This window comes from Miniopterus natalensis, chromosome 5 (assembly GCF_054644295.1).
Source record: "Miniopterus natalensis isolate mMinNat1 chromosome 5, mMinNat1.hap1, whole genome shotgun sequence".
Classification (NCBI taxonomy): Eukaryota; Metazoa; Chordata; class Mammalia; order Chiroptera; family Miniopteridae; genus Miniopterus; species Miniopterus natalensis.
The window spans coordinates 23,190,690-23,217,604 of NC_142085.1; the positions used below are offsets into that span (position 1 = coordinate 23,190,690).

Sequence of the window (26,915 nt, forward strand, 5' to 3'; positions counted from 1 at the left end):
GCTACTCCACACATGAAGAATTCTGTGGAAAATTCTGCATCTTTATCTTTGGCAGATGCTTGCTTTAAAATTAACCACCAGCTACTCCAAAATTAAATGTACCTGTTCCCTTTAGGGTTTAGCTGGCCAATCTCCGCAGTGCCATTACGGAAGGGGGTCAGGTGAAAGCCCATGGTTTTGAATTTCAAGCCTTTCATGTCCAGAGCATAAGGATGCTCATTAAGATAATTTTACACCTATGACCTCCAGAAGTGTTTTTTTCCCCTTATGACGGGGAATACCATTGGGTTACAGCTGAATGGAACACTTTTGGTTAAGTCATAAGGAGAGGCTCTGTACACTTGAGAATTCTTAAGAACAAAGCACAAAGAAACAGCTTGTCCTGAGCCCAGCCTGAAACAGGTATGCCTGGCATTTCTCCCTGAACTCTAGGCCTGGCCCTCTTATGCTGGCAGTCCTTTTCTCTCTGTTCAGGCCTCCAGGGAGGTTGCTTCTACATACCTGGCAAGAAGCATTTATTTTATATTTCACGGGAGTGCTAGTGGAGAAAAGTCTCAAGCTAAGGCTTAGCATTTTCAGGCAGTACTGTCCAATGGTTTGGAGTACAGACTTGGGTCCCGGGTACACCCCGGCACTTTCTCTCTGCAGAAAGGGGACAATAACACTGCAATGAACATTAAATGAGTTAGCCCAATACGTGGCATAAGGCAGGCACTATAGAAGTCCTTGCTATGATTCCAGCCAAACGTTAGCTCGAAGGCCCATGACTAGGTCTGAAGTGGTGCTGCTCCTACTTGTGTCCAGAAGCTCCATCCAGAGCATCCTTTGCATAATTTAAAAAGAGATCTCCAGCCTCCCTACTGACTCTGGCTTTGTAGCCTAAGTCTGCTTCATTTGAGGATTTGTAGAGCTACGTGCTCCTGTTACACCAGCTGCAAAGCTGTGTCACCATTGGTTTGTAGGGTCAGTTTAGAGAAGTCAGGCTGGTCTTTGAACCAACCCCAAAGCTGCCTCTCCTCCTGGAAGGCATTCCTGTCTCTTCCCATGGGAGCGGGAGTGAGGAGAAGGCTGTCTGTGAGGCATCCCTCTCTCCATTCACCCCCTCAGGGCAGGGCCAGATACAGGGGGGCAAGTGACAGTGGAGTGCTACTTCCTGAGAGGTTTCTTTCTGAGCAAGCAATTTCAGCTGTAAGGGAACTAAGGGCGAGAAGTATTTCAGACAATGGTCAGGCCTTGTAAGTATTAATCTCACCAGATGTTTCAACTTTTCTGTACCTCTCCTCAATGGAAAAAGCAGAACAGTAAATATCTTTTTCAAAGTATTTTGGTAAACGAAATAACTTTTTTTTATAAAACTCAATAATCAATTGCAAGGTCTTTTAAGTGTTTTTCCAAATGTCATTTTCCCACAATAACATGTCTATTTTAGGAAAGCCTGAAGGGAAAGAAAAACAACTAGACAGTTTAGAATATAATGTTTCCAAAGCAACTGCTCTGTGGTTCTATCAGAGATACTCAAAAGCCAGAGCCCTGGGAGGAACTGCCTGTCAGGTGCCTGGGGAGATACTGCAACAGCACTCACCCTACAATGACAGAGATTAGAAAGCACAGAAAAACACTCATCCCCTGAAATGCGCAATTGCTTTCACCTTCCCAATAATGCAGCATCAGAAATCAAAAGAAGTTTAGAAAATACTGACGTCTGGTTCTGGCAATGCAGCAAACTGAACAATAGCAGAACCAACTCCCCACAAACACAGAAATGCTACATGAATCACACCAAAAAAACACCAACATCACTGATGCCCAACTACAAGGTGAGGTTTTCCCCCAAAAAAAATTATTCTGAAAAGAAGTCAGCTTATATTCAAGTCCTTTAAAAATCCTTCTTTTATCTGGGAAGACACATTTACCCGAGATGACCCCAGCAATTGCCAGTTTGGGATGCTTAACAGGATGCCCGACAAGCCATTCAGTTTTTGTTTTTAAAAGGTAAAGAAATTTAACGTAGATTTAATATTATTCTCAGAGGGATGACATCCCAGATGTAACTGAAAGAAAACTTTTTAAAGAATATTTTTAAAGGCAATATAGTGAGTGGTTGAGTTTGGAGATCACTGTCATATATCATGGATGAAAAAACCATAGTGTTTCATGTTATAGAATGAAAAAAAGAATGAGCAGTGAATTTTTAGAAATAAAAGATAAGCACTGAACTAAAAGTGAATGAAATGGATGAAACAGCAGGTTAGACAACTGAAAGTATGAGTGAATTAGAAGAATGCAAAAATAGAGCTAGAAAGCTATAAAAAATACAAAAGAGAGGATATGTGGAGTCTGCGAATGTCCCACTGGTGTCTATCAGGAGCTCGAGGAGGCAATGGAGATGGAGGGAGAAAGGCCACAGTCAAGCGGAAGACGCCGAGTACTTTCCCAAATTAATGAACCATAAATGCTCAGAATTCAGGCACACAGCCCTGAATGAGGTAAATAAAAATGGATGACTAGGCACACTCTTTTATTTTTAAATGCAGTATTAAAATACCTGGAAAGAAAAAGATGACCTACAAATGGACAAAAATGAGACTGCAGCATAATTCTCTGGAAGAAATCTTCAAAGTGCTAAGGAAAAATAGCTGTTGATTTAGACTTCTACACCCTGCTAAAATACTGTTCAAGCATAAAGACAAATAAAATGATGTCAAACAGAGAAGAACTACTTCAGAAGAAGAAAACCAAACCTCAAAGGAAAGAGTGGACTTCACAGGTCAATAGTGAGAGAGAAAAATCAGTAAGCATTGACTGTGCTAATGATTGCTTAGGTCCCTAACAGTAACAGGGAGGATGGGGAATCAGAGATGAAATCTTCTAAGGTTCTTGTATTATTTAGGAAAATAGAAATAACCACTTTAGACTTTATTAAGTCAAGAATGCATGTTAAAAACTTATGGGTAACTAATAGAATTAGAATGAATAACTTTTAAATCAGTAAAACAAAAAAAACAATACAAAAATTCAACAGAAAGCAAGGAGAAAAAAAGAACAAAGAAAATATGTACACAAGCAAAAAAGAAATGATTCCAAAGAATTATTATGCTAGATGAAAAGGGATTAAATTTCCCAACTAAAAGGCAAGAGACTGTCAGATTCAGTCACTAAACTCCTAAATGAGTATCTGGTAAAAATAAAACAAGACACAATCACATTTGCACAAGGAGACCTGTCCAAGGACATTGAACATAACTGTTAATTGGAAACCTTTATGTTCATCCAAAAAGAAAAAAAGAAAACAACCAGATAAAATGGTATAAGAAATTCTAACACTAAAATAACACAGAGAAGTTAAACCTAATAAATTAAATCTTTAAGATTCAACATGGATTCATCTCAAAATATAATGTTGACTGAAAAAAGTTATTTGAAAAAGTATAAACAGTATACCATTTAGCTAAATTTGAAAAAACTATCTCAGAATAGACTATATATTGTCATGTATACACACATATGTGGTAAAATCATAAAAACACATCCAAAGAAACATATGAACTTTAGAAAGTAACATCTGAGGAGCTGTACTTTAAATGCATTTTGTAATGTTTTCTTTTACAGGGAAAAAATTCAAACCAATAAGAAAATGTGCATAGATGTCATTTATGTGATTTTATTTTCCATATTTTAAAGTAGTTCCAAAATTAAAATTTAATATGAAAATTGCAAAGAGAAAGAAAGGAGTTTTGGATCTGTGTCAATCCTGATCCATCTATCCAGCTAGCTATCAATCATTGTTTTAAAATTACATTTTAAATGTCTGAAAGTGTGTGCATAGGAAGATTTTCTCATACTACTCACAGCATACAGCTCTAACTGCAAGGAAATAAATACTCAAAAAATAATCTTGTTTGAAATCTATCATTTGTTTTTGTTAAATAAGTAAAGCCGTGGTTCTGGCATTTGCTTTTTTCTATCCTAGTGCTCAGGACACATTTATGAACCACACCAACAATGGGAAGAAACAGCCGTCCTGCAAGCCAGGGATGTGTGTGAGAGGATGCTAGAGGGCACATCCACCCGTGCCCTTTAATGGGAAGGAATGTGTCACGTTCCTTGGGGACGGGAAAGCAAAGCTAAAAAACCACTGCTCTGTAGCCAAGTCCTTCATAGCTTCACAGGGGAACTGATCCCGGAGTGGAGTCCTCGAAGATGAGATGGAGGCTGTCAAACCGAGGAGGGCTTGGGCCAGAAAGGAGGAGGGAGTTTTTAAGGGGTAGGGACCAAAGCCTGGTGCTGGAGGGGGGAGCGGGGAGTTGAGCAGAGCTGGGCACAGCTGACAGGTAAGAAAGCTCAGGGGTCCCTCCTAAGGACAGGCCAGCCGGCAGTTCTCTCGGTTCAAAGCCACGCGGACGGTGCGGCACTGAGCCCCAGGACCAGTGCGCGGGAGCAGGCGGACAGGGCCGGGCCCTCCTGAGCTGTAACAAACCAGGCCCTCAGGTCCTCTCTGCTTCGGGGGTGAGGCCCGCGGCAGAGGCCAGTAGACGCCAGGCAGCAGGACGGCCGCTGCCCAAGCGGGGCCCGGGTTTATATGCGAACGCAAAGGAGTCAGCGGCGGCTCCGGCAGCCCGCAGCGCAGGACAAGGGAGACTCGTCCCACCTGGATGTACACCGCGTAACTCAGAGAAGCTGCAATTTCAAATCGGGCCGATGGGATGCCCAACCTGGGGTTTGGGGACAAGAGGGCAGACATGTAGATAGTTTTAAAAAAAACAGTAGGGCATTTATTCAGATGAAATATGCCCCGAATCTTCGGGTAGACAGGAACACAAGATTTTTATGTTTGCCATGAGGGAACTTTCACAAAGCTGAGCGATGCAAACTAGGTTGTTTCCCTTCTATAACTTCAATTTTATTTCTGAATAAGATGATCACCATTGACTGTGATCTTAGACAACACCTAATTTAGCAAGTAAACGCTAGCTAAAAGGCTTGCCATAAGTCCTATACTTTCGATCTAAAACATCCCACTGTTCAAATATACTTCTAATCGGGGATCTACAACTTTTTCCTGGAAATAAAAACTAAGTTCATGAGATAACTGAAAGTAGTGCCACAACTCTCCTTTTCATTTTCTACCAAATGTATAAACTATGAACAAGTCTACGTTCTTTCTACATTTTAAACTCAGTTACTCGATTTTAAAACTGTCAATTATTTACTTTCTTCTAGTAATTTTAAAGTTTCTGTGTTCCTTTTTATCTCCCTTCTTTCAAGATTTCTCCTTCTTTGCTTTACTGACAATTTTATTTGTCTTAACCTAGAACTTGCAAAGGCAGCTATGGATTCTTGCCACAGGATTAAATAAACAAAAATATCAGTGACTAAATATTTATTTTTTTCAATTCTTTCCAGACCCAAATATGTAGATAAGCAAGAGGGTAAATAGAGACTAACGGTCATGACCATGCCAATTGTGTGACCCCAGGCAAATGGCTCTAACTCTTGGGATACTTCTCTGAAACAAGGAGCCCAGCTCGACTCCATGTTCACCTGTTCTGTTCTACAACTCTGTGGCTGCCCTCCTACATTTTAGTATTCTCTAGACTATAAATGCTAAGTTCAAAAATAAAAACCAGCTGCTAAAATGAAATTGTAAAACTTGACAAATGATACGTCATAATGCTATTCCTGATAAGTATATGTAAGTACAGAATAAAAGAAAAAAACAACAACCGAGTGTAAATATTTAAGCTGGAGTACCAGGGCTTATTTGGAACTCAGGCATATCTAATCTAGGTAGAGTTTATAATCTTAATTTAATTTAAGGAATCAATGCCCCCTTATCTATTACTTCTCTATGTACTTTAAATTGTGAGTTAAAATTGTTATTTTCCTCCTCCATATACAGTATTTCTTAAATCTCTACATTCAATGCTCAGGCACTGCTCAATGCCTTCTATTGGTCTCACAAAGCTGTGAGAAGAAAATCTATACTTATTATAATGCTTTCAGACCCCCCCAATTCATTCTTTCATACAAAGCAGCAATTAATACAGCACTTTCCTCTCTTCACCATGAAGTGATCTGTTTAAGAGAGGTTAAATTATGAAGTTATGGCTATATCTCTAGGGTTAGAGCAATATTTAAGGCATCAAGTGCTTAATTAAGCTCTATAAGACTTAATAATCTTACATATTTTTTTCTCTAGACTATTGCTATGTGTAAGCATAAACTCTATACAAGATTTCTTAAGGAAATCACTCTAGCATCTATCAATTACGGGAAAGGAAATGGTTCATTCTGAAAAACCTGCCAGCTTGCTGCAGTTTTGTCCCTTGAACACAGAGATGTTCCCAGTGCTGGGCCCAGGAGTCACTCCTGTGCACTGGCCCTGCCTCCAGTCCTGCAATATCCATCTTGGAGGCTAATTAAACTGCCTTCGTTCTAGAACAGGACAGAAAGAAAGCAAAAAAGGAGTTGTAAGCATTTGACAGAGTGTCAAGCATAAAAGCAATGATAGTAGCATCTAGCGTCCTACTCACAAAATCATTACCGTGGCTTATGAAATATACACGTGGGAGAACAAGACACAGACCTCCCCCAGCTACAATACCTCCGATGATCAAATGCAGTGTTTACAGCGGCTTACACACCCACATCTACTCACACACAGCCAGCCACACTCAGGCAAAGAGACATCACAGCCCGAGGCTGACGGCAAATTTATTCTTTCTTAAAACACTAATTTTAAGATTCATATTGAGCTCTCCTCCCCTTTATCTTCTTTACTACTCCTTGAAGAATTAAAGCCACAATAAAAGGTTGAAAATCTAAATAGGACTGCCTAAAAATGTCTGTTTTATGTATGGCTTAATTCTCTACCCCAGAGCTGTAGCAATAGTTTTGTGTTGTAAGCCTGAAAGGTGAAGTCCTTCCCCTAAAAATGTACACAAATTGTGCTTACCTCTGGAGGGCAGCCCCCTGCCCCCTCTTAGCTTTAAAGGCTATATGATTATACTTTGCAAAATAGGAAGGCCATAGTATTGATTCTGATTTGTCTTTCATCTTTGTGACCATTCAAACCTTAAATACATCTCATATCCACTCTTCTTACTTTTTAAAAAATAACCTGTCAAATCTCAAAGCTATTTACAGTTACATATCAGGATAGAGGCTGACTTACCACAAACACAACCAAACACTGGTAACACCCACTTCCTTCCTCCACACCCTGAACGAGAACCATCTATTAAATGCTTAATAATAAAATGCTCACAGATCTGTTTTTCACGTTTTGTTCATTTTCCACTCTGTATTCTGCTTGCCTAAGAGCATTTCTGAAATATCTAATTCTAAATATAATACGAAACATGAGAATCAAGAGCAAAGGCTTCTATTTTACATATTCCAGAAGGCATATGTGTGTGAACAACTCTGGCATTTTGAAAAATCAGTTTTAAAACATACTCAAAGTGCATTCAAGTATTTGCTCTCCCAGAATCCCCCACCCCTTCTTCATTTAGGAACACAATTCAGGACAGCGACATGAGCGCAGTCAAATGCGGGGAAGCCCGAGTTAACCTCGGACCTACCTCACAGAACATGTAGAGGGACAGCAACGTGAGCCCAAGGTTATACACCACTAAAATTCCCCGGCACGAGAACGGCTGCCTGTTCTTCATGTACTTTGGTCCCAGCCATACAATTAGTAAGTATATGATGGAGCAGATAAAAGTAGGTATATAATTGTCCAGAAGAAACCATCCTTTTACTCTGGTATCTGGAAAATAATAAAGTGACAATATTTAGTGATTAATAAGGTAGATACAAAAATTACCACATTTTTCAAATATTAAATTTTTTTTTCTCAAACCACAATGTTATAATAGTTTCCTAATACTAACGGTCCTGATACCAACAAAGCAACAAGGGGAAGTGTGAGTTTTCGATCTGCATCATACCAGGTGAAACTCCTTGCTACATGTTCTGAACAATAATGTATATATTACATATGCTTTTGCTAAGCAAAATAATAATTAAAAAAAATCCTTTCCAACAAATCTTTTAAAAAAAAGGAGAAAGCTAAATTTTCCATTAACTGGATTTATCACAGGCTTGTTAAATTATGCATGGGATAATGAAACCCTAGAAGCGGCAGTCTTTGAACTCTGCAGTCCTCCATCTCAGCCAAGCGCTAGCAGGCCCTCCCAGCATGTGCAGACTCAGGGACGTGCCACTTAGCCAGCTTAATGACAGTCCCTGATTCCACAGGCAGCATCTGCTGTGAGCCTGATGGTCACCAGCACAGGGCACAGCGATTGTTTGTGAGGGAGAAGCAGCAATGATCGGTAAGTGACTATTTAAGGTATTAAGAAACCATGCGAGGAGTAGAAGCTTGAGAGCGAAGACCTACATGGATTCAAGGGAGCTACTGGGATAGGAGAGAACTCCCTTGCTCCCATCCCTTTTCCGGGCAGAAGTGAGGGGGAAAAGGAAAATTCATTCTAAGTAGTTGCCGGCAGCAATGTGACAGCCTTCTCCTTGGATGGGATCAGCTCCCTGGCAGCCAGATGCCGAGGTGTTATCTGTCCACCGCAAGATTCAGCTTCCTCTTCTGGCTGACTCCCAGGGAGCCACCTCTGCACCAGGTCCCCCTCCGCGTCCTGCTCTGGTGAGCTCCCAAAGCCTGTGGCTTCTCCAAGGCCCCCTGCTCGGGAGCTCAGAGGCACACGGAGGTTTCACCTCCTGCATCTTCTGAGACATGGCAGCGAGTGGGGACAGCTTCTGCCCCTTATCTGACCTCCTGGCTGGACTATCTTGCCATTCTCTCCAATGCTTTTTCCCTTGACCTCACAGGACAAGCCTATGTCTACTGGGAGGACCTACTGTCAGTCTGCTTTCTTGCAGACACCTTAAATTCTCCCAGCGTTTCCTGGCTTTCTCCCTTGGCTTCAGAGGGAGACGGCCTCCACCCTCTCCACTAGTTGTGCTAGGGTGGTAGAGGGTGCTGCTGAACTTGTGGTTCTCAGAAGTCCTTCAGGGAAGTGGCCAGCCCCAGTGAACTCAACAAGGGGGTTCTTAACACCTTTGTTTTCAGCTGTCAATTCTGAGAAAACAAGTTGTCACTTAGCAACTAACATCAGATATTTGCGTGTATGTTATGTAACATAAACACAATGCACACACAAAAATCTCCCATTTCCTTTTACTTCAAGCTCGGTTTGCACCTTGCTTTTTAAGTTTTATAACATATCTTCATCCTTCCATTTTAGCAAGTATCCAACCTCCTTCCACAATGTATTTCCTGGGCGGCTGGCTCCGGCCCCAGGCGGGAAATCCTCAGGGATCTAGCTACTTGTGGTCATCCTAACCCACTCTGGTGACTGGTTCAGACAAGGGCATGTGAAGCACATATGGCCACTGAGCTTTGAGAAGATGATAGCTGGTGAAGGGCTCCGGGAAGAATTTCCTTGTTCTTAAACCCAAGCAAATGAGATTTCTTCTTCCTCCTCTGGAGGTGATGCCAGGAGCTGCTGCAGCCATCCTGCCATGACAGGAGGGGGACCTATTCTGAGGACAGAGCTGTTGCTTTACTGAGGATGCAAAGCAGAAAATCACAAGAACAGGGATCCTTGCTTAACAGCATAGAGCCACGGAAATAACTCAGGAGTTACCTGATCTCGTAATACAAGCTAGTAAATTTCATTACATTTCAGCCAGTTAAAATGGCATTTTTGGGTCCCATAAAGCTGAAGTGGGCATCGTCCCAATACAAGCAAGTACTGATGGGTCCAACTTGTTCTTTTTCATTGGTTACAAATGTATGTAACCCGTCACCTACTGATGGGCATCTAGGTTCTTGCCAGTTTTGACATGCAATGCTAGAAGGAGCATCCTGATACATATCTTTGCATAACTGATTAAGTTTTAGGATACATTCTTAGAAGTCGAACAGCTGAGTCAAAGGGCATGTGTCTTTTAATTTCAATAGAAGACACAACTACCTTCCAGAGAGGTTACGCCAACTTCGACTCCTTCTCCACATCCTCACTATTATCACAAATGGCATCACACACGATTTCATCTGTGCCACTGAAATACAGAATCTCTTGTTGCTTTCTTTGGTGTTTTAAAAATCATGAGTGAAACTCAGAATCTTTTTAAAGATCTGTTTTAAAACTGCAGTGGTTCTGTAAATTCTTTCTGTGATCCTAACAAGTTCCTTGTTTACAGATAAGACATTAAGAGACATTTTAGAAGACATTAAAGGAACGCAATATGGAGCTGACTTACTTCCTCAAAAATAATAAACGATTAAGAGACCCATAAAAAGTGAGTACAAGTGTATATATTTACTTGTTGACATGACACAACCTGAAAGAACATTAAAAAGCCCTAAAAATAGTCAAAGTGAAAGAGTTTTAAACTCCTAGTGCAGCAGCCCATTTTGGAAGACAGTTTCAGCTGGAGGCTCACAAGAACTGAGGAAAACATACAGGCAGTAATGGTGAAATCTTGGCATTTTCAGGCTACAAGCTTGACAGCAAAATTTGATCTCGTTAAAAGAAGCAGAGGGTAACAGTAGCTGTGTCTCTGCTCCAGCAGCCAGGGGACACTACACCACTTCAATAACCACCAAATGGCTTCTCCAAGCCCCTTGTTACCCAGGGCAAAGCATTAGTTTTATAATAAAAATTGCTAATGTTTTCTAGGAGCTCATCATGCAATATTTACAAGTGGCTATATCGGGGAAGGGGGAGGGTAGGGAGGGAAAGTAAGCAAAACCAAAACCACCTTACCTCGGGGGCCTAGCAATGCCTTGAAATAGGTACTAAGTGATGCATCAAAATTTTCCATTTTAAAACCTATTGAGAGAAAAGGACATTGATTAAACTCTACTCAATACTTCTTACGCAGTAATTTTTCATAAAAGAATAAGAACAAATTATTTTCAAATATGCTATGGACAAGGTTAAATTTCTCATGCTAAAAAAATTTTTTTAAACTCACAAAAGTAACTTATGTGTTAGTTCTAATTTGAAAATTAAAACAAAAGACACAATCCTGTGAATTCAGTTCAGAAGTGCCAGTCTAAACTTCTCTCAGATCCATAAAAACTTCCCAGGAAGCTAAAATCTCAATGGCGGGAAGAGTGGAATCGGACGGAAAGGTGGCAGACAGGAGAGGATCCCATCCGACCAGAACCAGAGCGAAGACAAGCAAGACAGGAAGAGCTGCACGGAAGCAAGGAATGCCTCGGCGAAAAGGCGGGTTCCTCTGCTTGTTAGTTTTATTATCATCTTTAATACTGCATTCATGCCCACAGTAAAAAATTCAAATATTAGAAATGAAAAGAGGTGGTAAAAAATCTCATCACTTCCCTCCAACCACAATCCTGAAGCCCCACTGCCAGAAGGAACCTCATGGGAAGATTTAATAGAAGACGCTTCCCAAGATTTTTGTTTTTGCAGCACAAAAGAGGTCACGCCAGATGGGTGTTTTTATCATTGTGGATTGTAGATGTAGATCATATATCAGTAGATGATCAAGTTAACTTAGAATTAAAAACAATGAACTGGCCCAGCCGGGCGTGGCTCAGCTGTTGAGTGTCGACCTAGGATCCAGGAGATCGCAGTTCGATTCCCGGTCAGGGCACATGCCCGGGTTGCAGGCTCGATCCCTAGTCAGGGGGTGCAGGAGGCAGCTGATCGATGAAGACTCTTATCACTGATGTCTCTCTCTCTTTCTCCCTCTTCCTTCCTTTCTCTGAAATCAATAAAGATATATTTTTTAAAAACCCAAAAAAACAAAAACAAAAAAAACCAATAAACTGGTCATAATAATCAAAATGAGAGAGAATGAATATTGTTTCATAAATCTTCAATGTTATTGTATCATATTTATAAATATGATGTCCTCAGCTGTGATGTAAAATATATCCTTACTACAGGGGGTGGTCACAGTAAAAAAGAAACTTAGAAAAATACTGTTATACTGAGAAGTGTATCTAGTAAGTCCTCACTTATCGTCTTCAATATGAACTGCGGCAACATGACATATAAATGAAATCAATTTTACCACAGGCTAATTGATAGAAACAAGAGTAAAATTCTTATAGCTTCTCATCAACATTACAACAAAAGGACGTTATTCAAGGACTGCTGTATATTACTTGCTTGTTTTCACTTAATAAAACATCCTGAGGATAGTGTCATATTAATAATTACAAATCTAATTCCATCTTCCAACATTTCATAAATCCCTACGTTTCCCCCCTATTCAAGATTTACATTTACAGGGTAGCTAGGCATCTTTTCATATACAAATTGACTAGATTTTCTATATTAACATTGGGAGTATACATTTTCAACTTTCCTGGTCATTACTCTTACAGAAATAACCACAAATACTTTACCTTCCAAGAGCAAAGGCAAACATCAGTTTTATTAACCAAGCTATTAATCATTTAATGCTACCTCTCCCTCCTTGGCTCGCCATACTGAATTGTATGTGTTCTTTGGCTAATTCAGATTATCTAACAGGCTCTATTCAGCCCGGCTGTGAGATAAGAGATAACATGAAGCCATCAATGACACTGAAAGCAGTAGCTACCAGGGTTCCGGTCCTGACATCTGTCCAGCCCTGGAGGGGATTCAGGGAGGGGACTCACCATCCCAACCCATGGCTGGAAACAAAGAAGCTACCACACACCCAAGTGCCAACAATTAGGTACCACCTCTGTCCCTCACAGTTACACAATCAGCCCTACCTGGTTTGGCTCAGTGGTTAGAGTGTCGGCCCTTGGACTGAAGGGTCCTGGGTTTGATTCCGGCCAAGGGCACATACCTCAGTTACAGGCTCAATCCCTGGCCCCAGTGGGGGTGCAGGTAGGAGGCAACCAATTGATGTGTCCCTCTCACATCAGTATTTCTCGTTCTCTCTCTCTCCCTTCCACTCTCTCTGAAAAGCAATGGAAAAGATGTCCTCGAGTGAGAGTTAAAAAACAACAACAGTTATATAACCAGGCCACTAGGTCACTTCCAAAATTCAAAAATTAAATGGCCCTTTAACATACTTTATTCCTAAGACCATTCTTATCCTGAGTCATGTTCCTCCCTCAGACTGGCCTCTTCAGGGGACAAAAATTCTAGAACATCTTAAGAAGAATCTGTTTAACTTCACATTTCCTTAACAGAATTCCTCTTAAAAAAGATTCCATCCTTAAACAAGAAATACTTTCTCTATTAAAGGCTGTTAGAAATCATGCCGTTAAAAAAATGATAACCTTATCTATGTTTTCATAATCTATTGAAAATTATCTGGAAAATGCAAATTTTGGAAGACAACCATTATATTTTTGTGCAATCTAAATCACTCTAACACAATTCAACTCTGTCTTTGATGGACAGTAGGCCATGTCTATGGAGGGCTCAGGGTCCCCTGCACCTCAATCAAGAGCAAATAAAGAGACTCCTCAAGGAGGAACAAGGTCATAAAGGCCATGACTACTGGAAGAATTACTAAGGGACAAGCTGTCGCCCAGGGACAGACTTACTGTCTTCCAAGATATTTCAAATTTAGACCCTGCTATTACTTGCTCGGTATACAGCTAACTAATAGGTCTAATACTTAAGTATTAGGCACGAAGGAGGTGAGAGCAGACATAACAGACTGCCTGGCAGGCGATTAGGTGGTTCAATGCTGGGCTGTTTATCAGACAATTTGGGTTTGAAACTTATTTTTTCCACTTATTAGCAATGTGACTTTGGACATGTTATTTAACCTTCTATCTGTAAAATGGGGGAAACAGTAATTGCCTCTTAAGGTTAAGAAGGTCAGATAGTGTCCACAGGGCAGTGCCTGGCATGCAGTAAGCCCTTGGTGAAGATTTCCCACTGTGTTCGCTGCATAGCGAATACTGCCAACCACTTGTGGGCACTGGGCTTCTCTGCAGGTGCACTGCTGACACTCTGTCCCTGATCCCGTCCACTAAATGCCATCAGTGACCCCCAGTTGTTGTGATAACCCACAGTGTCCACTTCAAGTCCTATCACCCCCCAGGGGCACAGCAACACAGGTGGAGGAGTTGCTAACACCTCGGGAGAGAGGGACTTGCCAGTATGAGACATTACCTAAACAGGAAAGACAAGGCTAAAATGAGCATGCTAATTAAACACACAAATATCAAACACCTATTGTGTACAAGACTGCTGAACCAGAGTAAACACAAAGGAGACCTAGAACAAGCCAGACTTTCACAATGGGGAAAGAGCCAGATGCAAAGTCCAGCTGGCTGAAGATAGCTGCTAGAATGCTGCATACTAAAACAAGCTGTATACACATACTTGATACCAAGCTGTAAAAATAAGGTTTGAATAACAGTATTCTGGGACCTAACATCAGGAATGTCCCTGACAAAAGCAGTCAGGGGATCATGACAATTTTAAACTAAGAGGCCTTTTAGAGAGCTGTGACCAGTCTGGATTTCCATGTAAGGATTTAGAAAAGTTGGAAACAGGAGTAAAGAAATGGTTAAAAGTGATAGGAAACAGATCTGTGGGATGGCGTTGGGGGAGGAGGGAAGAACATGAGTGGACTTTTAAAAACATGAGGCCCTTAAGAAAGTGGTATAAATGACCTGTCATTACAAGGGCAATGCCCAGGACAAAGTTGAACTTGAGAAACTAGGCTAACACTATGGCAATAGAAAAACAGCTTGATTAAACATATGGCAAAATTTCAGTCCAAGCGGACTGAACCCAGCAGCAGGCTACCAAAGAGTGGGAAATTTAGTATTGGGAGATACTGAAGAATTCTGTTACGAGCCATCTGTCCTGAGTACTCCAAGTCGGAACTATCTTGAGTAGAGGCCCCGTGGAAGCATCCTGTCTTTCTCAGATGGGCCAGCTCCGCAAAAGCACACGCGAGGTGCCTCTGTCTCAGACTGCACTTCTCAGCTGGAGGAGTCTTCTCTTGGGTTTGCAGAACTTTTCACAGTCAAACTCAGGAGAGTATAAAATAGCTAGTGAAACATTCTCTGAAAAGACGTGTGTGGAAAATAACCAGAGTTCTCAGACAGAGTTGCTCATTTTTCTGGAAATGTCTGTGGTGAAAAGGAGGGAAAGATGTGCAGCGCTGGCCCCTGGAACACAGGCCCTGATCAGGTGAGTCCTGGTCCGGGAGTCACAGGCCTGATTCTGCGCTGGACTCTGACACGTTTTCCCCGAGCGGTCCCCCTACCCCACCCACAGCTGGACATGCACTGTCACCTTCTTAGGGTGTTTGTTTTTACACAGGTCACCAAGGGACATCATCACAAAGGTTTACTTCCATCCTTTACTCCACACAGTGTTGTGCTTCTGTCTAGCTGGCCAGTATCTCCCATCCTGTGCTACCGGGTGCTCCTGCCTTCACTCATACCACACGCTTATGAGTGCCTCCCATGTGCCAGGCTCCCATCCTGTGCTACGGGGTGCTCCTGCCTTCATTCATATGCCTCCCATGTGCCAGGCTCCCATCCTCTGCTACCGGGTGCTCCTGCCTTCATTCATATACCTCCCATGTGCCAGGCTCCCATCCTGTGCTACCGGGTGCTCCTGCCTTCACTCATGCCACACGCTTATGAGTGCCTCCCATGTGCCAGGCTCCCATCCTGTGCTACCGGGTGCTCCTGCCTTCATTCATACCACACGCTTATGAGTGCCTCCCATGTGCCAGGCTCCCATCCTGTGCTACCGGGTGCTCATGCCTTCATTCATACCACACGCTTATGAGTGCCTCCCATGTGCCAGGCGAGGAGGCACTAAGGCCCCGAGGGAACAAAAATTCCAGGCTGGGGTAGATACACACACATATAAAATGTTACGTAATGTAACTGATGGCAAGAAAAAATAAAGCAGGGTGAAGGGGGTGGGATCACGAGCAGGAATAACTTTGGAGTGTGCTGTTAGAGAAGGCAACCCTGAGAAGATGACGACAAAGCAGAGACCTGAATGCACAGCACAAGCCACCTATCAAGAAAAAGGGTGTTTCAGGAAGAGGGACAGGTGGGTGGGATGGTCCCAAGGTCAGGGCTACTTGGCATGCGCAAGGACCACAGTCCTCCACTCCCTGCAGGTGTCCAGACCTCGCTTAGAGGTGACCCACAGACACCAATCACCCGGCACAACTTGCAGAGAACATGTGGACAGGCTAGGAACAGACGAGTGCCAATCCTTAACTGCTCACTGCCACCATCTCCTCACACTCCTGGCTGCAGCCCGCCTGCCAGCACCGTGCCCTTTTCCTTCGCATCTCCCTTGCTGAGCTTATCTGCTATGCCACAGGAACAGCACAGAACGTGTCAGCAAATGAATTCTTCACTGCCAAGTGGGGCCGGCCTGCCCCACTGGGTGAAAGGACCACTTGCTGAGCTGCCTGTGGGCCGAGCCATACTCTTTTGTACTTTTTTAAAGGATCAGGGGAGGCACAGGGCCCTGCAAAACCCTTGACACTTTGCCTATTGATCTGGAATCATGGGAACATCATGACCCATTTTGCACAAGACGTCAACCACACTGCCAGGGCTGTAGCCTGCCTGCCTGCTACACTTCCCATCTCCTGAGCTGCACGGGGACCAGTGACGTCACTCCTCAATAACCAGTGTCACCCTCCAGGCAGCTTGGGCGAACGGGGCCAAGTGGGAACACAGCTGCTCTGTGCAACTGTACTAGCAGGGACCAAGCCCAGGCGCTGGGCCCATGGAAGAGGAGCTTTAGTCCGAAATGAATCAAAAGAATAAGCCATTCTTTGATCTGGCTGGTCCCCCACACGCAGACAGCAACAGGGGTGGTCACCCCTCCCAGGAACCATACCACGCTGGCACCAAGCTAAGCGTGGCGTCCCCACCTCTGTAGTCGGGAGTCTCTGACACCCACGCAACCTATGGGGCTTCCCAGCACTACAGGTTGTGACAGGGAGTAACAGGATCCAATAAAAAACTTCCAATCACCACAGTATCCAAAAGCTACTAACTCACTAGTTCAAGGGCCATACACAGAAAATGACTATGAAAACAGGATAAGGGTAGAAAACAGAGATATATAAGTAAATTGGAATAGATTTTAAAGAATTCCTCTTTTATGTACATTTTTCAAAAGCTACTTCCTACTATCAAATATGGGAGTGTTTTTGGTAACCATGCAACTGTGTTATAATTGTGCCTCTCTGTAAGTCTCTCACTAAGAAAAGACATTAATTGGGGCTGGCCATTCTCTGTGAATTACCCTGTGTATTAAAAGAGAATGTGGGCGAGAGTTCAACAGGCTGTCACCTAAAGTAAGTGTTGGTGCAGGTGCCAGGAACTTGCCCTGGACACAGAACTAAGTGTTTTAGGACTGAGGTGAGCCTCCGGCCTGAATTCAAAAGAAACATTGGAACTACCATAGCAAAGGTATAAAGACCTGGAAATACTGACGCAAGCAGAACACAAAAGGGCAAAAACCGAATCCCCCGAAGAGAGCCATGCTCATGCGGAAAATCCATCTGTCTATTCGTTAGCTCTCTGCAGGAGCGGCATGCCCAGGTGAGTCATCCGCATGAGGTTAAGTAAGCATTAGTGTTCACTTTGATCCAATATCAAACAGAGTCTGCTGGAGGCCTGTGGGGAAAAAGGCACCACAGTAAGCTTTACAGCAAACCAGCCCCCCTTCCTTTCCATTCGGCTCCCCAAAGGGACAACGAAATGTGAGAGAATGGAGGGGGTGGTACCAATGGAAGAAGGTTGCTGGGGTTAACGAGAGATGGCGTAGTGAGTTGCCTCCATCACAGACAGATCTCAAGATGAAGTTGAGAATTATGATGGAAGCAACTTATGAAGTTATCTGCCTCGATAAAAATGCAAATACTAATCATTTTGGCCATTTATATCTGGAGCAGGAGAAAGCGAGAAAGCTACTGGGAAATCTTAAAGAATATCAAGATTTAAAAAAAATTTATTACAGCGGAGAAAGTCAATTTCCTAAACCCACAAGTAGGCTATTTGCTGACTCCAAACAAAGCTGAGCAGTCGAGACCTTTAGGGTCAGACCTTGGTTCTTCTTGCTGCTAAGGTGACGGCAGCAGGGAGCAGTCAGCTTGCTCTGAGAGCCCCCTTTCCTGTGTTTAATAATGTGTTTATTGTAGATGTTTACCTACTGTTTAGCATAACTTCTTCATCATATCTTGTTTCATTATCTTTTGAATTGTCACAGTTTGTCTAAAGGTAAGTCAGCTGAGCTGGCCCTACAAGCGACAAGAGGTCAGCATGAAATTTCCCTCCCTTTTCTGTTCCCTCCGACCCATCCACCCTTTTTAACAGTCAGCTTGTATTAAGCAGGCATGGGAACATTCTTCAGATTGGCTGCCAATAACACAAAAAATTAAATGGCACTTTAACTTGGCAGTCATGACACTGCTTGAATTTAAAAAGGTTTTTCTAGGTTGGAGAAAATCGGCTCAGGAATGAGAGGAAGAAAACAACCGTACCTTGGTCGGAAATATTAAAATATAAAACACTGTCCTAAAGACCACGAGGGAAGGAACATCTAAGAGCTGGCACACTTTCAGCTATGAAAGTAAACTGACAACAGAATCCTTTTAGAATGTCAGCATTTAAATCAGTAAAACTCTGGGTTAAATCTTGGCTGGAGAGAAGTATCTGCCACATCAACAGTGGTACCATCATTCTGACAATCCAAAAATCTAGGCTTACCTTTTCCCTCATAGAATTCCCATACCTGCTAACCTTCATTCTAAGAGCATAACAAACTCTTGTTAATAATGACTCCCTGATAAGAGTCATTTTTTCCTGCAGAGATCATATATGTGGAGAAAGAACACAGCCTTGTTGGGGGCCTTAGATAAGTAACTGCAAAATTTGGGCACTGATACGCATTATAAAGTACTGCTACAGGTTAGCTCCAAGGTTAAAGGAGGCTGAACCTCATTCTGGCATAGTGGACATTTGAGGGAAATTTTTAAAATGTTGCAACAAAAATAAGATTAGACAGGTTAGAAGATAAACCCCTACCTCCCACTCCTTAGTTGCCACCAGTTAATCAAAAAGTACTATTTTAGCCATTCCCGGAGAAGGGCATTTTTCTAAAGGAGTCATCCCAGTGGCTCTGATTTTAAATGAGCCATCTGTGGTCCTCCTTCCTAGTCTCCCGTCCTCACTGCCCAGCCCTTCTCCAAGGCCCAGATTAGATGTTACAAAGGCACCTCTGTCCTCTTGAGGCTTCACTCTCTGGGCAACTCACTCAATTTTCGTATGACTTAGATACTTATGTTTTCAGGTATGATGGGAACCCACTTTGCACTTCCTCAGGTAAAGCCCACATCCAATTTGGTCTATGCATGCAATAATTATCTATGGGTGATACTATAAATGGGGTGATATACCTGCTATTACAAAATAACAAGCAGGGAAAAGTGTCAAGCACTGACACACGAGCCCACAATGGCAGTTCCTGAAACATGGACTAAATCCTAGTTACAAAGGGTGACTCTTCAGAGCAAAGGTCTTCCAAGCTAGTGATCTGGAACCCTAACAAGGATACTCTACTCCTGTCTATGACAAGATCAGTAAAGGCATTTTACAAGTGTGAAAGAAACAAATACCAAAAGAATAACACACACCCCCTTTAAACATTCAAAAGAATTGTTTCCCCACCCAGAGAGAGAGATAGATGTATTTTTCTGCTTTTGGGAGGCAACCCATAAATATATGAGATCTAAGAAGCTCAGACATGGATAATTTTTTTAGCAGTGGGAAGAGGCAGAGTAATATGATCTTAGAACTATATTCTTGGGGAATTCTTACAGCTAAAGAACAGAATGTACCATCAAGTTCAAAATTCTTCCTCCAATTCTCAGCAGGGGGAAATAAGGACCCCACACCCCAATTCACTTAACCAACAAGCATTTGGAGAGGGGTTCACTGTAGAAAATTACTCCCACAGAACTTTACTACCTTAAAGATAACAACCTAATTTAATTTTCATCTGAAACAAGAACAAGAAGCAGTGAAGGCTTTGCTCGGGTTGAAGCACACTCATTTGGGAAAAAACAGTGCTAATCCACACGCAGAGTCCTCCTTGCTGGTGGATGAAGGCCAGCCTGCCGCAGATGGACTTAGAACTCTGCTCTGACAAACAGCCTGATGACAGTAACTAATTAATCCCCGCAAGGCTGAGGTAAGACAAGGTAAAAGGTCCACCAAGTGCTGGGATCAGGTCATCCCCAGGACTTGTTTTATTTCTATGCTCCCCAAACATCCTCAGATTCACTGCCCTTCACTCTACCAGTCACGTGAAAGGCAGCTGACTCGCTAAATTAACAAAGGCCTTACGAATGCCTACTATGAGCCAGGCTGCATACTGCTCATTAGGACAACGACAATGACAGGGACAGACATGACCTCTGCTCTCTTGAAACATAAAGCAGTAAAAGCAGTGTGCAGATACCTGTGAGTCATTTGCTTTTGGGTAGCACTGGTTAGGAGCACACGCTCTGGAGCCTGACAGTGGGTTCAAATCCCTGCTCCACAACTTACTACATGTGTGACAAGTTTAGGCAAGTTATTTTAGCTTTTCATGCCCTAATTTACTCATTTGTAAAATAAGTAATTAAGTATCTTCCTCCTGTGATTGAGTTAATGTATATAAAATACTTAGAATAGTGCATGGCACACAATAAATATAGCAAACACATATATATTATTATCATCATTACAAAGAACTTTGGCATGGACTAACTTCACATTCAGTGTTTATGAAAGAGTTTTTTGCTAAGTATAAATCAGAGTTCACTGAAAAATCCACAGGCAGTGAAACTTGCCCACATTCACACCTTACAGCTCTGTTATTCCCCATTTTGGATGGGATCACATAATGATACTTGTTTTTAAGTTACTAGGCACATTCCTCTCGAACAGCGATTTTCAACCTTTTTCATCTCATATCACACAGAAACTAATTACTAAAATTCTGAGGCACAGCAAAAAATATATTTTTTGCCAATCTGACTATTGTTGTGTTGACTGTCGTCATTTTAAATTTTTATTTACTTATGTATTTATTTAAATACGTTTTTATGATGTTTAGAGAGAGAGAGGAAAGAAGAGGGAAAGAGACACATCTATGCGTGAGAGAAACGTCGACTGGTTGCTTTCGTACGCACCCCCACCAGGGATGGAACCCACAACCTGGGTATGTGCCCTGATCGGGAATCTAACTGGAGACCTTTTGGTGCATGGACAATGCTCAACCAACTGAGCCACACTGACCACACTAAAAAATAACTGGCTATTATTTTTTAATATGACAATCTAAGAGAAAAGAAGTGCCCCTGACTAAATAGTCAGGTATTGCATGTTTTAACATTCTTATGGCACACCAGTTGAAAATCGCTGCTCTAGATGTGAAGGGGATTCTGGTCACTGACTTCTTTGTAAGTAGAAGAGAAGATCAGTGTTCATACCATCCTTAGAACAGAGCGGAAGTCACTTCGTAACTGATACACCTTTTTTGTATTCCAAGCATCTAGCACATGGTAGATGCCCAATGAGTTTTTTCCTTTACTGCAGTCAGAGAGGTGGCTGAGTTGACAAAGGTCAAGGAGCTTGGGAGGAGACAAAGTTTGAACCCAGGTCTCCTACCCTATGACCTACCATTCTTAAAATACCCCATCTATGGCTTCCCAAGACAGCATCTTCACATGGTTATTGTTAGGATGATGGTGACAATATGTATTAGTAGTGTTTGAGTTTATATAGCTTTAACCATGAGAATAAAATCCAGAAATAACTTAATTTTAAATAATACTATCAAGGTAAAAAAGAACACACACCGGTTGTATTCACTATAATACTTGGCCACAGAGGCCTTAGAAATCTCTGTAATTAAGACCTATATGGGAAGACAGTGGAAGAAAGGGCGGCAATTGTCCTTGGCCTCATTTTTACATGCCCATTATCACTTTCACTATCTCTCAATCAGTGATAAAATTATAGGCTTATTTTTTAAGTATTATAATTATCGCTTATACTGTAATTATCTGCTCATTTGTTCACAGTCCCCATTAAGCTCTAAGCTCTCCTAGGGCAAAACCTCTGATATCCCCATTTGTATCTCCACAGAGCCTGGATCCGTGCCTGACAGTGCCGATTACTGGTTGGAACCATGAAGGAAGGAGTGAGAGAATGCATGCCTTCCTGCCTTTTGGTGTCATGTCTGTCAGCAACTCAAATCACCTAGGAGCCTCAAAAAACAGATTTCCAGAAATTCCGATCCAACAGTCTGGAGCCTGAGACGTCGGTCTCTTTGCAGCGTTTCTTGGGCAATGCTGATGAGCAGCCTCCTCTGGGAACCACTGCTGTCGATAGAAATTCCGCTTTGAGACTGGAATAAAATCCTCTGCAGCTCTTGCAGTTATGTCACCCGGACAATAGCCATTTCCTGACAGTACTACACTCACAGAGTCTCGACTGGGGTGGTGATCAAGGACAAAAGAAGTTTCATTCCTACATATTTGGTTGTAATTCTGTTTGCGTTAACTCACCATCATTTCCTTTCAAACCATCTCTCAAGCTGAAATAAAACCCCATTAAGTTAGAGATAAGTTCCATCTGTCAAACACTGTTACACAGTACGTATCACATATAACCAGTGTACAATAAATAGTGTAAGCGCGTTCTCCATTCTGGAGTGTTGTCGGAAAGAAACCCGTGTCGGCAGGAGGGACCCTGAACCTGCCACTTCCTAAACCCCGTGTCAGTGGCCGCCAAGTTTGCAACGGCTCAGTGAGGGCGGGAGCATCTCCGTCTTGTTCGCTGTAATCCCCAGCAGCCGTTCTCAGGACACAGAGGAATTTAGTAACTGGCTGTTTAATCGTATTGAACTGGGATGGTGTGGGATGCCACTGAAGGGTTGCCACCGCCAGAAACTGGGGCACATACTTGGCCACAGCCAATTGTACATACTCCGTGGAAGGAGAAAAGGTGAGCAATGGGCAGAATCTAGATACTGGGTGAGATGTGGGCTCTGGTTCAGGCCCCACGATTAGTTTTAGACATTTTCTATTAGCTTCACTTCCTGCAACAGAGGACCAAGGTTTCAGGTGAATTTGGAATCTGTGGAAGGCAGCCTCTGAGATGGTCCCTAATGACCCTCTCCCGAACTGAACACAGCAAAAAGGATGGTATGTCACTTCTGGGATCAGGTTATAAAATACTCGTGACTTTCATCTTGGTCAGCAGTACGTTTCACTGTTTCCCAGGTCACGGGCTCCGGGGAAAGCCAGCTGCCCTGGTGTGAGCGGTCCTACGGGGAGGCCTCTGCCAGCGGCCACTTGAGTGAGCTCAGAAGCAGATCCTTTGGCCGCAGTCAGCTTCAGATGACAGCAGCCACACTACAAGCTCATCAAAGACCCCGAGCCAGAACCCCGGGCAAAGCCTCTCTGGGCTTCCTGACCCTCAGAGCCTATGTGAGATAATAAATGTTTACTGTTTTAAGCTGCTAAAATTTTGCAGTAGTTTGTTACTCAGCCATGGATAAAAGACTTAGAAACTACTAAGGTCAGTGGGGGTGGGGAAAGAGGTTCTTAAAAGTCAACTCTCCCTCCCCTGAATAGCTTTCCTTTTGGTTACTACACATAATCAAGGCATAGCCCTAAAAAAATAAATGCTCCCCCTTTGATTTAATTGGAACTGAAAAGGAAATAAAAAGGCCTGTTATCTAAAGTACAGAATTTGGTTATGAAAACAATACAACACTTATTACTAGCCTGAAGCTTAACAGACAAGTGAGCTAACATTTATTATCTATTATATACCTAGCTTTTCAAAGACTCCATAAGGAATTATCCTCATTTTACAGATGAGGAAACTAAAGTTCAGAGATTTTAAGGAACTTGGTCAAACAACAAGTAGAGCCATTTAGTTAACTGTAGGTTTATATGACTTGCCGTGGCCAACCGTCCTGGTTTATTGGAACTTGGGAGTTTCCCAGGATACAAAAAATCGAGAAAAAAAAAAAAAAATCAGGAAATTCCCTGAGAACACTGGTTACCCTACTATGTCCAATATTGTACTCTTTGAAAATCACCCCCTTTTTTTTTTTTTTTTTTTACCACACAGTTGATTTTTTTTAAAGCACATTTTAAAGCTATCATTTTGGCAGTTTATAATCTGCAATGAATTTTGAAATGGCACCTATGAAAGTGAAAACTACAAGTCTTTCTAGTCTTTATCCCACAGTATCCAAGAAAAGCTTTTTTGTTTTTTCTGTGAAAGAGCAAAACAATTGCTGTTGTTATGACACAAGCTAGCATGGAAAGTTTTCAGTGTAAGAATTTCTGCAAACTCCTGTTTCAAAACAGCAATACAGTCACAAAGCACAGACAGGTGCTCCCCATGGGCCTCCCCAGCAGGCCTGTCCAGCACAGCTAGCTCACAGGGCGGGGGGCACGACAGGATGGGCTCCCGCAGAACTGCACACCGAGTCAGGGGCTCCGGTGGGAGGCGCAGATGGGGTCACCATTTTCTCTTCTACAGAAGCCCAGACGCAGCCAGCTAAAACCACCAGGATCTTCACTTTAGCAGTGTACACACCTGGGAGGTCTGGAGGGCCAACTATCAGCAAGTTGGGATAGCCCAAACAGCTCTGGCCCTTTCTCTTTTTTTCTTTTTTAAAAAATATATCTTTATTGATTTCAGAGAGAGGAACGGAGAGGGAGAGAGAGAGATAGAAACATCAATGATGAGAGAGTCACTGATCGTGCCCGCAACCCAGGCATGTGCCCTGACCGGGAATCGAACCCCGATCGCCTGGATCCTAGGTCGACGCTTAACTGCTGAGCCACGCCCAGCCGGGCTGGCCCTTTCTCTTTTAAAAAAAATCCACATAACACCCACCAGGATGGCTATAATCATAAGGGCAGACAATAACAAATGTTGGCAAGGATGTAGAGAAACTGGAACGCTCATACATTGCTGGTGGGATTGTCAAATGGTACACATGCTGTGTAAAAGTTTGGTGGGTCCCCGAAAAGTGAAACAGAGCTGGGGGGTGGAGGAAAAAGAGGGTATAGGGGGATAAATAGTGATGGAAAAAAATAAAAATATACTTTACAAAAAAAAAAAAGGTGAAACAGAGCTACCATCTGACCCAGCAATTCTATCCTAGGTATATATCCAAGAGAAATGAAACCGTATGTCCATGCATAAACCTGCACACAAATATTCACAGTGGCATCATTTATAAGAGCCAAAAATGGAAACCCAGATACCCGCCAACTGATGAATAAACCAAACGCAGCACATTCACACAGCGGAGCGTTCCTCGGCCATGAAAAGCACTGCGGCTCCCATCAGGCCGCGATGGGAATGAACCTTGAACCGATCATGCTAAGCAAAAGAAGCCAGGCACAAAACACACTCCTGTATGATTCCACTTACATGAAATGTCCTTACCAGGCTGATCCACACACACAGAAGGTACATTCGTGGGTGCCAAGGGCTAAGGGGAGGGGTGATGGGACGTAATTGCTGACGTGTATGGAATTTTTGAGGTAATGAAAATGTTCTGAAATTAGATTCACTTACAAACATTAAAAATAAACTTTTAAAATGGAAAGGTACTTTAAAAAAAGCTTTAAAATATTGCATACTCAAGCCCACTTCTAGAAATACTAAGGATATAAAAAGATGTGCATTAAGATTGACCTATAAGATTGTCATCAGTGGTACAGTGGCAGAAAAATGGCAGGGGGAGGGGGACACCTTTAAATATCTATCTAAAAGTAACCTGCTAAGATAATTATGGTACAGGCATACAATTAAATATTATGCCGTCATTAAATTAAAGTTGTTGGGCATTTATTCCAGAGAAATGAAAACTTATGTTCACATAAAAACTTGTACATGAATGTTCATAGCAGCTTTATTTGTAATAGCCCCAAACTGGAAACAACCAAGATGTTCATCAACAGGTCAGTGACTGAACAAACTGTGGTACATCCAGACCACGGAACATTGCTCAGCAATGAAAAGGAACACACTACTGGTACACTTAACAACATGGATGAATCTCCAGAGAATTATGCTGAGTGAAAGAAGCCAATCCATTCATATAACATAACATTTTTGAAAAGATAAAATTATAGAGATGCAGAAGAGCTTAGTGTTTGCCAGGGGTTAAAGATGGAATGAAGGCAGGAGGAAAGCAGATGTGGCTTATATAGGGCACAGGGCTGACAGAACATTCTGTAGCTTATACTTTGACTGTAACAATGTCTGTGTCCTGGTTGTGATACTGAACTGCAGTTCTGCAGAATGTTACCATTGGGGAAACTGGGTAAGGGTATTTAGGGATCTCTGTATTATTTCTTGCAATTGCTTATGCATCTAGAATTACCTCAAAATGAAAAGTTGCATTAAAAAAAAACCAAAAAACTACAGAAGAAAAACAAACCAATGAACAAGAATAAGCCTTTGACTTTTAAAAATTCAACTACCATGCCCCCCAACCCAATGATACATGGTTGTGAAGTTTTAGCATCTGTGAATACCTGTAAAGGAAGCAGGTTGAGGCTGGAAAGGAAAGATCTGAACTATGACTCCATTCATGAAACATTAACCCTTCCTCTTTCTTCACCTACATGTTGGTGTTTTCACTGTTTAAGCTTCCACAGCAGTCTAATTAGCTTCCGAGTAAACAGTTATTCAGATGAGCCAAGCAATGGAGAATACTATTTTGATCCATCTAATGTTCTGATTCACTTCAAAGGACCATACATCTTACACAGGCAGTCTTCATAGAGTAAGAAAATCATTATATCAAATAACATCTTCCTGAATAAAATTTAATCTTTGATGATTCTGAGACATTTTGGGATCTTGAAGGGTT

General features: G+C 42.2%; 1 protein-coding gene across 1 annotated transcript in view; it reads right to left on the reverse strand.

The window, feature by feature from the left end:
- Positions 1-26,915, reverse strand: part of ELOVL5 (ELOVL fatty acid elongase 5) — a 74,084-nt gene that overhangs the window by 18,397 nt on the left and 28,772 nt on the right. Inside the window, exons 2-3 of the mRNA XM_016198046.2 lie at positions 10,791-10,856; positions 7,584-7,771 (exon numbers count right to left, since the gene is read on the reverse strand). Of these exons, the coding sequence (XP_016053532.1) occupies positions 7,584-7,771; positions 10,791-10,848 (246 nt within the window). The 5' untranslated portion in view covers positions 10,849-10,856. The remainder of the gene's footprint in view (positions 1-7,583; positions 7,772-10,790; positions 10,857-26,915) is intronic.